Source organism: Alosa pseudoharengus, unplaced genomic scaffold (genome assembly GCF_046254945.1).
Source record: "Alosa pseudoharengus isolate Yale_2024_CS ecotype anadromous, Long Island Sound unplaced genomic scaffold, YU_APseudo_1.1 YU_APseudo_1.1_scf_1, whole genome shotgun sequence".
NCBI classification, from domain to species: Eukaryota; Metazoa; Chordata; class Actinopteri; order Clupeiformes; family Clupeidae; genus Alosa; species Alosa pseudoharengus.
In genome coordinates this window covers 43,318,965-43,332,462 of record NW_027468564.1, presented here as the reverse complement: position 1 = coordinate 43,332,462, position 13,498 = coordinate 43,318,965, and the positions used below count along the sequence as shown (strand labels likewise).

Sequence of the window (13,498 nt, the reverse complement as noted above, 5' to 3'; positions counted from 1 at the left end):
ACAGGTTCTAAGTGTAGGCTACCTAGTTCTACCTAATCCAGGAAGTAACATTTGATACATTTTAGGTACAACTCTTAAAACTAATGTGTTGTCCCTGTCTGGACATAGAGATGTGTTAAAAATAACGCAAGTTTGTGGGCAGCCGTGGCCCACTGGTTAGCACTCTGGACTTGTAACCGGAGGGTTGCCGGTTCGAGCCCCGACCAGTGGGCTGCGGCTGAAGTGCCCTTGAGCAAGGCACCTAACCCCTCACTGCTCCCCGAGCGCCGCCGTTGTAGCAAGCAGTTCACTGCGCCGGGATTCACTTTGTGCCGTTTGTGTTTCACTAATTCACCTATTGGGTTAAATGCAGACCAAATTTCCCTCACGGGATCAAAAAAGTATATATACTTAAGTTGTTGTTTTCAGTGTAAGCTTTATTTCAGATAAGTATTGTATGTGAATGAATGCAGTGTAGTTTGTTTATATTGGAGTTACTTTTCTAAGAGAACGTGGGTGGCTCTTAAAAGAGCCTTTGGATTAAAGCGCGTTCAAAATCGGGCTTTACTTGGAGCTGGTATACTTGGTGACGGCCTTGGTTCCCTCAGACACGGCGTGCTTGGCCAACTCACCGGGCAGAAGCAGACGCACTGCAGTCTGGATCTCCCTGGAAGAGATGGTGGAGCGCTTGTTGTAGTGAGCCAAGCGAGAAGACTCTCCAGCAATGCGCTCAAAGATGTCGTTCACGAAGGAGTTCATAATGCCCATGGCCTTAGAAGAGATACCGGTGTCAGGATGGACCTGCTTCAAGACTTTGTACACGTAGATGGCATAGCTCTCCTTCCTGCTCTTTCTGCGCTTCTTGCCACCCTTGCCGGCGGTCTTTGTCACGGCTTTCTTGGAGCCCTTCTTTGGGGCAGGCTTGGCTGGATCAGGCATGTTGATATCTCGACTGTCTGTTCGATTATCCAACTGCCCTCAAATTACCCGGTATATGTCTCAAGTTTTATGCAAATAGAGGACTGCGTCATTTAAACACCCACGGCCAGAATTCTCTGTCATTTCCCTCCGAAATCAAACACCCACACGGTTGGACATTTTGAATCGAAGGGGGCAGTGTCGAGAAGGTTAGCACCACCCACCACCTACAGTACACCACATCCTTTTGTTTCCTTTCTCTCACTTTTCTTCTGAATGACAGGAATCCTTCGAAATGTATGGCAAATACCAAGTGCCAAAAAATCATTAAGCGTTACAAATCACAATTACAGTTTTTCTCAGTCCCCTTGGGTCATTTCTCGAATTATGATTAACAATTTATTAGTTAATCGACAAAACTCTACGGCAAAAAAGGAAACAACGCTGTTCTTTACTGCACTGTGGCTACTAGGCTTCAGCATTGTGCAAAAGGAAATGACAAATTTACAGTAAAATATGGGAAACACTGCTTTACTGTAAAAGTAAACTTTTCTATACATCCTGAGGTTCCTGTCTGTCATGTATGCTTGACAGATTATGAAAACTAGTTATGACACCAACTTGTTTAAGACTGATTTAATGATTTCATTTTTGGGGCAGCCGTGGCCTACTGGTTAGCGCTTCGGACTTGTAACCGGAGGGTTGCCGGTCGAACCCCGACCACGGCTAAAGTGCCCTTGAGCAAGGGGCCTAACCCCTCACTGCTCCCCGAGCGCCGCTGTTGTTGCAGGCAGCTCACTGCGCCGGGATTAGTGTGTGCTTCACCTCAGTGTGTGTTGACTGTGTGCTGGGTGTGTTTCACTAATTCACGGAAAAATGCAGAGACCAAATTTCCCTCACGGGATCAAAAGAGTACATATACTTAAACTTTACATTATTAAAGTATTATACTTAATGGTACACGCGACTTTTCGTTTTGTTTAGGATTTCGTTTGATCGTTCGTTTGTGAACCCTAAATTTAGAATCATCTGATGTCGTTCTATAGCCCAGTCATGGGTCGCACTTCATATGTGAGATTATTATAGCAATGTTCTGGCAGTTTTTGTTTGTTTTCATATTAACACATGGCATTCCCTTGGCTACCACGGGATTAAGATTGCATTATAAGCGTCTCATGAGATGGGAATGCCCCAGTCTCTCATATCGTAGTGTTGTTCTCAGGCAACTGCGTGGCAGTTGTTTATGTATAGCCTTTCCATAAATAAGATAACCCTATACATACAGGAACACAACCTTTTTAAGAGGAACTGGGTGGCTCTTAAAAGAGCCTTTGTGTACAAGTCGAAGGAGAGATGTGATCTTTAACCACCAAAACCGTACAGTGTACGACCCTGGCGTTTCAGAGCATAAACGACATCCATAGCGGTCACGGTCTTTCTCTTGGCGTGCTCGGTGTAGGTGACGGCATCACGAATCACGTTCTCCAGGAAAACCTTCAACACACCACGGGTCTCCTCGTAGATGAGACCAGAGATACGCTTCACACCACCACGGCGGGCCAGACGCCTGATTGCAGGCTTGGTGATGCCCTGGATGTTATCACGAAGAACTTTGCGATGACGCTTTGCGCCTCCTTTTCCAAGACCTTTGCCTCCTTTGCCTCTGCCGGACATCTTTCAAATTTCCTGCGTCTGAGCGTTGCACGAATGTGAAGAAACTACGTCTCGCAACTCATATTAGTTTCCACAGAGAGGACCTTGTTGAAAACTACTAAGCACTGCCCCTTTACTCTCCCTCCTTTTTATGAATGGAGTGTGCGCGGGCATTTAGGCGGATATACGTCACCAAAAAACGCCCACATCTGAGCTTCACCCCACCTTACAACGAAACAAAGTAGGAACGAGTAGCAAGCGGAGATTGTCGGGGCCTAAGGCAAATGGCAAGAAGTGCCCTTTAGCAGAATGAAGGTGGAGGCTATAGTGCCCTCTATGGACCAAATTGGTGTGCTTCCATTTGGTGTGCTTCCAGAGAATATAGTATTGACAGAGACGTTTCTAATGAGGAGACATAGCACTCCAAAAATCCTCCATTGAAATGCATTGGGTTAGTTTGTAACGCCAATATGGCAGTTGTCTACACATACCCAACCCCTAACGCGGCAAAATGGGTGTGATATGTGTAGATAATTGCCATATTGGCGTTACAAACTAGCCCCATGCATTTCTATGGAGTGCTGTGTCTCCTCGTTAGAAAGTCTCTGCCTAAGAGGACTTTGGGATTGATTGTGCTTACCAAGTTTGAATAGGATCGGACCTTCATAAGAAATTATATAGGCAATACAAACATTATAGGCCATATGCATCAAAAGTGAATCTATGCATAAAATTGGAAAAGCCAATCTGTTAGGCTTTGAAGGTGAATTGTACCGAATTTTGTGGGAATTGGACCATGGGTTTAGGAAAGGATAGATTAGTTTCACTGTTGTGTTTTTTGGAATATGTGAATGATGGAATCGTATGTGGCTAGATGCATTCGATGTGGGAACTCTAAAGGAACAAATGGAAAGAATAATTAGTCAAAAAATCCATACGGTTCTGGAAATATGAGCAAAAACGTAAATTTGCTTATTATAGCGTCTCCTACAGTCAGAATTTGGTCTTTTTTGTGAAATGATATGGGACTCATGGTTAAAATTTGGTGAAAATTTAGTGTTTTAACCTGTTACGGTTATGCCTGCAAACAGTGTTTTGGTGCAGCAGCTGTAGCACCCCACCCTCCATCTCAGAGGAACTGCAAAGTAGGGGGGCCTATGTGTCTAGTTCGATTCCCGCCCCGTGGTCCTTTCCGGATCCCACCCCGACTCTCTCTCCCACTCACTTCCTGTCACTCTCCACTATCCTGTTGCATTAAAGGCATAAACAAATTTTGAGCCTAAACTATCACAGGAAGGAGAGCACTGGGCTACTCATTCCACCAACGAGTTACCACTGAGGAAAAGAGTCTTGAATTTGATCTAGCGTTTATGGCTGGTCGACACAACAGATGCTCATCAGATGACCCCAGTGAGTGGTTGGGGATGTACAGCTGGATCATAGAATTGAGATAGCCGTAAGCAGATCCAGTAAGTATCCTATAGGCCAAGGTCTATTATAAGGAGTCAAGGTAGAGTAGGAGAGGAGTTACATGTGTCCACTTTGGCTGATTGAAGACCCGGCGTGCTGCAGCATTCTGAATCATTTGCAACGATCTTACAATATGGCAGGCCAGCTAACAGTGAAATACAATAGTCCAGCTTGGATATAATCATGGCCTGCACAAGAAGTTGTGTGGAATCTTGTATCAAATAAGGTATGATCTTCCTAATGTTATGAAGGACAAGCAAAAACGATTTTGCAATTCAGGCGACATGCTCAAAGACATTAAGTTGGTCATCAATTATGACACCAAAGTTACGTGCCAATCCAGTTGGGGTCAGTTAAGAGGAGTCATGCTGGATGTTAATCTGTTGGGGAATAGCTGTTTTAGCTGGAAACACCAAAAGCTCAGTTTTTGAGAGATGAAGTTGAAGGTGTCGGTCTGTCATCCAGACCAAAGTCCTTTTAGGCAAGTCCCTCCACTCAGCGGCCATATACCAACGTTTTATGGGCACTCATCGGGCACAGTCTTTGGGTCGAACTGCGCGTGCACAAGGCTTCACGACACCAATCTTGCTCCAGCGGCGAGATCACAACACATGATTGGCACGATGTCTTCACAACACACCATATAATTGGCTCAATGTATTCACATCACACCACATGATTGGCTCAATGTATTCACATGTCAACGTTTTGCCGAGGAAGGGGTGGGATATGTGTAGACAACGGCCATATTGGAGTGACAAACTAGCCCCATGCATTTCTATGGAGTATTTTTTGAGTGCTGTGTCTCCACATTAGAAAGTCTCTGTCCAGACTGAAATATCAGGCATGCAGAAATCTGATGTGTCCTCAGGTGGTAGACAGGTAAAGCCAGAGACTTTCTAATGAGGAGACACAGCACTCAAAAAATACTCCATAGAAATGCATGGGGCTAGTTTGTAAGAAATTCCCTGTTCAGACAGTGTAGAAAGGAGAATGTCATGGTTTACAGTGTCAAAGGCTGCAGGTAAGTCTAGTAGAATTATGACTGAGCAGACTCCTGATTTGAGGTGCTGCTGTTTATGGGTTTGAGTCCGGGCGTGTGCAGGGCTGAACCACGTAGTTTAAACAGTAACAGTAAATGTAAGGTTACATTAGCTATCTCAATGCTTCAGTCACAGACAGAGCAATTTCAGTAGAATGACCACTCTTGAAACCAGACTGCATACTGTATACGGTCTAGCAGTTTGTTCTGATACAGGAAGTCATAGACTTGCTTGAAGAACACTTCCTCCAAAGTCAACAAGAAAGGAAGAAGGGAGACAGGTCTGTAGTTCTTCATCAATTGTATGAAGTGTACTTTTTTTTAGCAAAGACATAACCCTTGCCTGTTTAAAAGAAGAAGGAACTATTCCAGAACTGAGTGTAGTAGTATTAAACACATGCACACTGTAAAAATTATAAGATCCTGGAGGAACTTTTAGGGGTTCTTCAATTTGAAACTGTGGGGGAGCCTCAAAAGGTTCTTTGAAGAACCTTTAAAGAAAGGTTCTTTGAAGAACCTTTTCAAAGGTTGCTTGAGGAACCTTTTGAAGTTCATTACAGAACCTTCATTATTATTAACCTTTATTATTATTATTATTATTATTATTATTAGAATGTATTAACCTTTATTGTTATTATTATTTTTATTATTAGAATGTGGGATAAATGTACATGAAACAACAGATGTATTTAAGCAAGAATTTAATCAAAAGCGTCAAAGCATGTCAATGGCAAAATATTAGGAATACTGTACATGAAAGGATGGACAGATAGATACATAAATAAAATATATAAAGTATGTTGCACACAGCATGACTGCTGGCAGAACAGGTGTGACAGACTGCAGAAGAATAGACAGGACAGGATCCAAAGGGCATGTTGTTGGATGACTTTGCTGAAGCAGTAGAGAAACCTCTTCAAGAGGAGAGAAAGAGTCCAACAATTCACAGGCAAAGCTCCCCTAATGGGCTCCTCAAACTGAGCACTTATCCTGTTGTGTTTGCAGTCAAATATGACCAATTGACAATTCTTCTCTCTAAAAAATATCGTTATAATAACTTAAATAAATAAATAAATAACTTATTCTCACTACCATGAGGCTTCTTGGCTTTTGACACACAGGGCATCTGAACACACAAAACAAATGTGGATATTTTGTATAACAATTTGAGTGTTTTATTTAATTTTTTTAACTGTTTTATAGAACACCCATGTGTATTTTCAGGCAAAAATGACTGGCCATTAGAAATGAATGGGTGAAAAAATGGTCAGTGTATAAAATTGAGTCCAGGCACATACTTATTGATCAGATGGACTGTATGCACTTATGTACATTAAAACACACACACAAACACACCCTCACTCCCCCTCTTTGCTTCTATGCCAGCCCCCATTGGAACCTTTCCCCAATGGAATCTTCCCCTTTCACTTTCAGTGAAAACGTTGCAAAGTATGGCAGTGGTGGAGGATTGAGAAGTTAAAAAAGTGTTCTACTGTCAGTTGCGCTCTCAATCTTGCTCTGATAGAATATATTTTTTGCAAGTGTAACAGTGAATGAAAAAGATGATAGCAAAGACTGGCAGTTACTAAGACCATTTCCATCTCTGGATTTACGTCATTTTCTCTCAGCAGCTCTAAGTATTACTATCATTATAGTCCAAGAGCATTAGCTCAAAATGAGATATTTGGAGATTTTTCCATATCTCAGGCTTAGAATATAATACTAATGCAATAAAAATGTTAAAGTATATGTTTTCTCATACAAGGAATCCAAATTCACCATTGACACACTGCTAAAATTAAAGTTAACCAAGATTACAAGGTCATTAATGTGACAATGACACAAAATTCACATAGTGTACCCATTAAGCCCAGGCACCATTCAAGCCCATTTGTAACTTTGAAGTCATTTTTTAGAAAAAGAGGGGCCTGTCTAATGCTATTCATTATTTTGTCTAATCACACTATGTCTTTATTATATGTTAGTTTTTATTTGGCACCAATCACATTTGTCAATATTGAATAAGGCTCGCTTACATCTGTGCAGTCTCAAGGAGGCTCAGATAAAGTCGCTTCAAAACGTTGGTGTTTTCGAACCCCTCAGATAAAGCCTCTTTTCATTTATTTTCAGCCACTGAATGTAGATTCATATTATGTAAATTGGGAGATTATTGTTTATTGTTTTTTGTGTATGAACAGGTAGTTCATTGTCATTTTTTACCATTTGGCTTTATGTAGAAAGATGAGTTATGCTAGTTAGCGTAGTGAGAAAACATTAGTCAATACATGTAGCCCTACTGATAAATACACTCTTAAGGATTAAAAATGTTGACGTACCCACTTGTTGCCACTTCTCCCCGCCCACTACCCATTTTGAGGCCCTAATAATGACCTCCATTGCCATTGTAAAAGCAAGTGGGGAGATGGTACATCCGGCCATGATTCCTATCTCAAGTTGTTGCCAACCTGTGGTGTAATCAGCTGTAGTAAAACATAATTGAATATCCAGAAAGTATGCTTTTACTAGGCTTTTAATGCTACCTGGGATTCTGAAATAATCAAAGGCCTCCCACAACAGACTATGCGGCACAGACCCAAAAGCATTAGCCAAATCCAAGAACACAACGTGCAGGTCTCTCTTCTCACGCTTTGCTAATTGAATTTGGTGCCAAATCATGCTGGTATGCTCTAAGCACCCGGAGAAGCCAGGAATTCCAGCTTTTTGCACCGTGGTATCAATTAGTTTATTCCTTTCAAGGTAATTTGTCAGTCTCCGTGCCACCACACTAAAGAAAACCTTCCCTTCAACATTCAGTAGACTAATTGGCCTAAATTGATTAATCTCCACTGCGTCCTTTTCTTTGGGAATAAATATTCCCCCAGCCCTCCGCCAAGCCTTGGGAATACTCTGCTTTTTCCAAACTATCTTCATTAATTGCCATAAAAATCTTAAAACATCTGGTGCACTCTTATACAACCGGTAGGGCACTCCATTAGGTCCCGGGGCTGAAGAGGCCCTTGCACGTTTTATTACTTCTTGCACCTCTTTCCACCTTGGTGGACTATCGTCGCATTGGCTACTTAATTCAGCAATAGGTGGGATATCAGCAGGAAGTACCATCTCCCTGAACCTCTCCCTATCTTTGTGCACTCCCTCTAAATACTCCTCAAGCTTCTGCTTAGGTTCCAAAAGACTACCACTCTTCTGCATTACGAATAAAGACTTAACAAACTTAAATGGGTCTTTATAGAATGCTAGTCGGGCTCGTGATTTCTTCTTCCTATTTTTCCTAATATTTTCAGCTCTTCTTAGCACTACTAACCGCTCCCTCACATCTGCCTGTAGACAGTCAATACCTTCCTTCTCATCATCTGTAGCTTTTCTCCACTGCTTCTTAAGCTGCCTCCTCTCCTTGATAAGTTTATCTATCTCCTGCTGGCGCCTAGATTTAACTACCTCATGTAGCCGTTTTGTCCTTCTCTCAATAGTCCCAAATCTTTCCTTACCATAGCTATAAATAATGTCTCCCATTTTCTCTAATTTGCTTTCAGCCGTCCCCTTGAGCTGACCCAGGATACTGACCAAATCACTATTAACATCTTCCCACATTCTACATTCTACTGCGCCTGGCCATCTAACCCCAGGCCTATGACCATTAATCTTCTCCCTCCTTGGCTGACTGGCCTCTCTCTCTGCCTCAGTGCTAGAACTTACCTCAACAACAGGGGTACTGATGTCCTGCGAACTGTGGGTTTCTTCCTGTCGCTGGACTTCAACCGACTGACTTGATGCACTTCTTAAGAAATAGCTATCAATGCGGGGACCCTGTGTTCCCTCTACCAAGCACTTCTTTTTCCCTTGATGAATTTTCAGGCCCTTTAGACTTGTAACCTTCTGCCAACCACACACACACATCTGCAGCTTTTTCTCAGTTTTCTCTGAACTAGTGGCTTCCACAAACATGTTTTCCTTACTCGTAATCAAATTCGTTCCAGGGTCAGTAACCATGTCTATCACAAGTGAGTCATCTTCCGCCCCTGCTCTCGCTGACTCTAGGGGTATTTTTTCATTATGTCGTACTGTAGCTTAGTAGGGTGCAGCCCATAGCTTAGTGAAGCCTGGGCTACTGCCACAATGAGCTGCTAACCCATTGTAGCCCCATTGTAGCATATTTAGGCTACAGGCATTTCTTTATACATTTGATCATGTTTATAAACCATCTTAGTGTCTATGAAAAATATCTGAATTTAGAAGGTTCAAATCTCTCATGTCGTGAGTGACTTGAGCGACAAAAATGACAGAATTATTATTTAGCAGCTGCATTTTACCAGTGACAAAAGCAATTTTGCAACTTTGGTAGCTCTTGGTCTGAACGCACAGTTAGACAACAATCAGACAGCAATTTTCCCTCTATAACCTTTGTAATATAATAGCACATAATATTATAATGCTGACTTCATATAGCTGTAACGATTTGATAGCGACACACACAGTTGTCCAATCAAAAGGTTTATTCACTGAGCATGAGAGCAGGGACACAGACACAGACCAAGACCAAGACACAGAACACAATGCAAACAGGGCAGATCAAGCACGCACACACACTACACATACAGGGGAGGACGCAGCCCCCCACACAAAAAGGGTCACACACGAGGGAGAACTAAAAGGGGAACATGTTACAATAAAGACGCTAACTTTACACTCAAAACTAAGGAGAATAACGACATAAACCCCACAAATGTTCACTCTCGTATCCCAGGATCCCCTGCGCGGGAGAATGCGAACACTGTCTTTTTGCGCCGACGCTACATAGCATTTAATATTATACTTGTACATATAAAGTCCTAAACACCTGAAGCTGTATGGAGCTTCCAGTTGTGAATCACTGGATCAGTTCCAATACATTGCTTACAATAAGGCAATCAGCAGAACTTCACTTTCCTCATCCTTCCAGTTGGCAACTTTGCCTCCAACAAGTGCTGCCAAGACAAGCAACATTCATTCAGAACATATCTCATTGTTCAGGAATGGATGGGAAGGTCATTGCAGCCAACAGATTGGGGATGGAAAATGGAGAATATCTTGACTCCTGTTGAAACTGACCACCCCATTGCTCCAGACACTCTGCTCAACATGATCTCTTGTGGCTGCAGAGCAGATGGCTGTGGATTGTCATGTGGCTGCAGGAAGATGGGGGTACACTGCTCTGCCTTGTGTACAAAGTGCAGTGGTCAAACATGCGACAATTCAGCACCAATGCCATCTTAACTAGATGATGAGGGAGAAACTGAAGAATCAACACCAATTTCTGATGATGAGGATGATGACTGAAGTGATTTATTATTATGAAATGTCTCCATTCAAGACACTAATGATGAAATTGACTTACTTACCCTAAAAAACATATATTTTGACCTTTTAATTGCATTTGTATCAGGTTTTAAGCCTGAGATACAGAAAAATCTCCAAATGGCAGCCATTTTGGACGACATCTTGAATATCTCCGAGAGCACAAGGGGGATTCACGGGGACTTTTAGTATGTCATTCCTAAAGGTAGTCTAAACATATCCTGAAAAATTCAGCTTGTTACAAATTTGTTCCGGGTGTAACCCTATTACTACTGGACTATTAATATAGTAATAGTAACAATATATCTAGCCGAGTGATAAAATAGTATTTTTTGTAATTCCAGCACCTTTATGGAACTATCCTGTTTCTTATATCAATTAACATTTGTCAAAATGTTTTTAATAGAAAAAAAAACAACTCTAGCTTAGCCAAGTGTGGACCCAAAAGTTCACCATTTTGGGGATATTATTGAGTTTTTGGGAAAATGTCTAATGTTTTAATCTGTTTAAGTTAAGGTACCCAAATTTATTTGAACTGTATTTAACCTGTAAGAGGCTTATGTTTGAAGGAAATTTGATTATTTCTGATATTTGACCAATATCTGACAAAATTATGATTTTTTTTAATGATTTAAAATTGTTATAAAAATACTTAGGGTTTTAAAACCACCAGTTAACCTCTGTAAATATGTATTTGATGGAAAAGGAATTTTTTTTGCTAAAATGACACTGTTTTTACCGGAAATGTCCCCATAGCATAGGAAAAAGTGTGTAAAAATGTGCCATTTTGGAATACGGTGGCCATATTGGATTCTTGGACAAAATTCAACATGCCCCAAGTTTTAATCTGTTCCAATTGGGGTTCTGACCAGGAATCCAGGGAGAAAACTTTGACCAAAAACTAGGCCTAATGTTTCCAACAGATGACCTGTCTAATATATACTTTATACACACACACACCACAAGGTATTGAATAAATACAAATACTGTGAAAAAACACTTTTTGACTTTCCATCAATATTTTTCCTATTCAGCTACACAAACACCATCTTTAAACTTTAACGGACACCCCCCCCATCCCCACCTCCCCCTCAAAATCAATTATATGCACCATATTGCTATGTAGCATAGTAATATTATACACCATGTGAAAGCTTGGAAAACCAAAAATGTACAGTCTGTATAGTGCTTTACATTGTCAGATTGATCATAATATGTCTTAATTCAATTTAATCCCTGCTGCCCTCCTCCCCCTCCTCCGCTTTTGGTGCTACCCTGACCTCTGGCTGAAGTGTAGCTGCAGCAAAATAAGTAGATGCAACATATTGGGTATTGAAATATTCACAAGAATCCATAGAAGTTAAATCTTCATGTTGTTGTATCCAATATTAGTTGTAGAGATGTATAGTTTATCTTATACACAACCATTGGAACTGATGGTAATTTTGATACCATAGATTTAATAGAGACCCAGTCAGACCAATAGTATGAAAAATCAGGAACAGAGTTTATTTACAATGATGCGCATCAAGGGAGAGATAGCATGACTTCACCTAAAGATCCATCTGCTGCTCTAACTATACAAGGAAATAGTTAGGGTTTAAGTATCCTTCCAGGCTGACGGGAGATGGCGTTGGTCATCCCATCTCACGTGGACTACACTGAATCAGATCCTGATTAGTGGCAACCTGGCAATCTGGAGCAGATAGCTACTGACGCAGCCATGCAGAACAGTAAAACACTTCAAAGTCATAATATTCCTGCTTATCTCTAAATACAGTCACACACAGATATACACAGGGACAGTACAGATATCATACAGTCATTACATAGAATCATGCTTTTAGTATCAAAGTGACCCACTAATGAGAAATGCAGAACATTAAACCACGTATTGGAATATTGGTAATTATTCCATATTTTGTGTAGTCATTCTATATCAGAACACCTGACATACAATCAAAATAGTCTACAAGAAACCTCAGAGTGTTACCCAGTTACCCAGTTATGTTACCCCCCCCCCCCCGTCCCCCCCCCGTCCCACGGAACTGACAACACAAACAGTTATATGTATTCACCTCTATTCACACACAATGAGGCATTATTTTCAGTTGTGATTGAGCTGTATATTTGGAGAATCTACAACAGGTCTGTACAATGAATTTTGAAAGGCAACTGCGACTATTGTGCGTCTGCCCCATTTCTGATACCACGGGGGAAGAAAATTAAACCATGGGGGGCCGCCACTACCAAATCAACATAGAGGAAACACTGTTACCTTTCATTTGAGACTAATATTATGCTTCTAGAGAGGTTGCTACACAGTAAGGCTTTTATTGTCAGTATGCATGGGTATGGGTATGTGTAGACAACTGCCCCCCTACTTTGCAGTTCCTCTGAGATGGGGGGTGGGCATAACCGTAACAGGTAAAAACACTACATTTTCACCAAATTTTAACCATGAGTCCCAAATCAACGCATCATTTCACAAAAAAGACCAAATTCTGACTGTAGGAGACGCTATAATAAGCAAATTTACGTTTTTGCTCATATTTCCACATCCGTATGGATTTTTTGACTAATTATTCTTTCCATTTGTTCCTTTAGAGTTCCCACATCGAATGCATCTAGCCACATACGATTCCATCATTCACATATTCCAAAAAACACAACAGTGAAACTAATCTATCCTTTCCTAAACCCATGGTCCAATTCCCACAAAATTCGGTACAATTCACCTTCAAAGCCTAACAGATTGGCTTTTCCAATTTTATGCATAGATTCACTTTTGATGCATATGGCCTATAATGTTTGTATTGCCTATATAATTTCTTATGAAGGTCCGATCCTATTCAAACTTGGTAAGCACAATCAATCCCAAAGTCCTCTTAGGCAGAGACTTTCTAACGAGGAGACACAGCACTCCATAGAAATGCATGGGGCTAGTTTGTAACGCCAATATGGCAATTATCTACACATATCACACCCATTTTGCCGCGTTAGGGGTTGGGTATGTGTAGACAACTGCCATATTGGCGTTACAAACTAACCCAATGCATTTCAATGGAGGATTTTTGGAGTGCT

At 41.2% G+C, this 13,498-nt stretch overlaps 2 protein-coding genes and 1 pseudogene across 2 annotated transcripts; 1 reads left to right on the top strand and 2 right to left on the bottom strand.

Moving 5' to 3' along the window:
* Positions 1-13,498, top strand: part of LOC143129040 (uncharacterized) — a 119,037-nt pseudogene that overhangs the window by 2,603 nt on the left and 102,936 nt on the right.
* On the bottom strand, positions 503-927 carry LOC143100946 (histone H2B-like). Its single transcript, XM_076264560.1, has one exon. It carries the CDS (start codon positions 916-918, stop codon positions 544-546), a length of 375 nt encoding a protein of 124 aa, XP_076120675.1. The 5' UTR covers positions 919-927; the 3' UTR covers positions 503-543.
* LOC143100870 (histone H4) lies at positions 2,179-2,590 on the bottom strand. Its single transcript, XM_076264462.1, has one exon. It carries the CDS (start codon positions 2,569-2,571, stop codon positions 2,260-2,262), a length of 312 nt encoding a protein of 103 aa, XP_076120577.1. The 5' UTR covers positions 2,572-2,590; the 3' UTR covers positions 2,179-2,259.

Excerpts from the sequence above, each read along its gene's own strand:
- LOC143100946 (XM_076264560.1), bottom strand. The coding sequence starts at position 918 with ATGCCTGATCCAGCCAAGCCTGCCCCAAAGAAGGGCTCCAAGAAAGCC.
- LOC143100870 (XM_076264462.1), bottom strand. The coding sequence starts at position 2,571 with ATGTCCGGCAGAGGCAAAGGAGGCAAAGGTCTTGGAAAAGGAGGCGCA.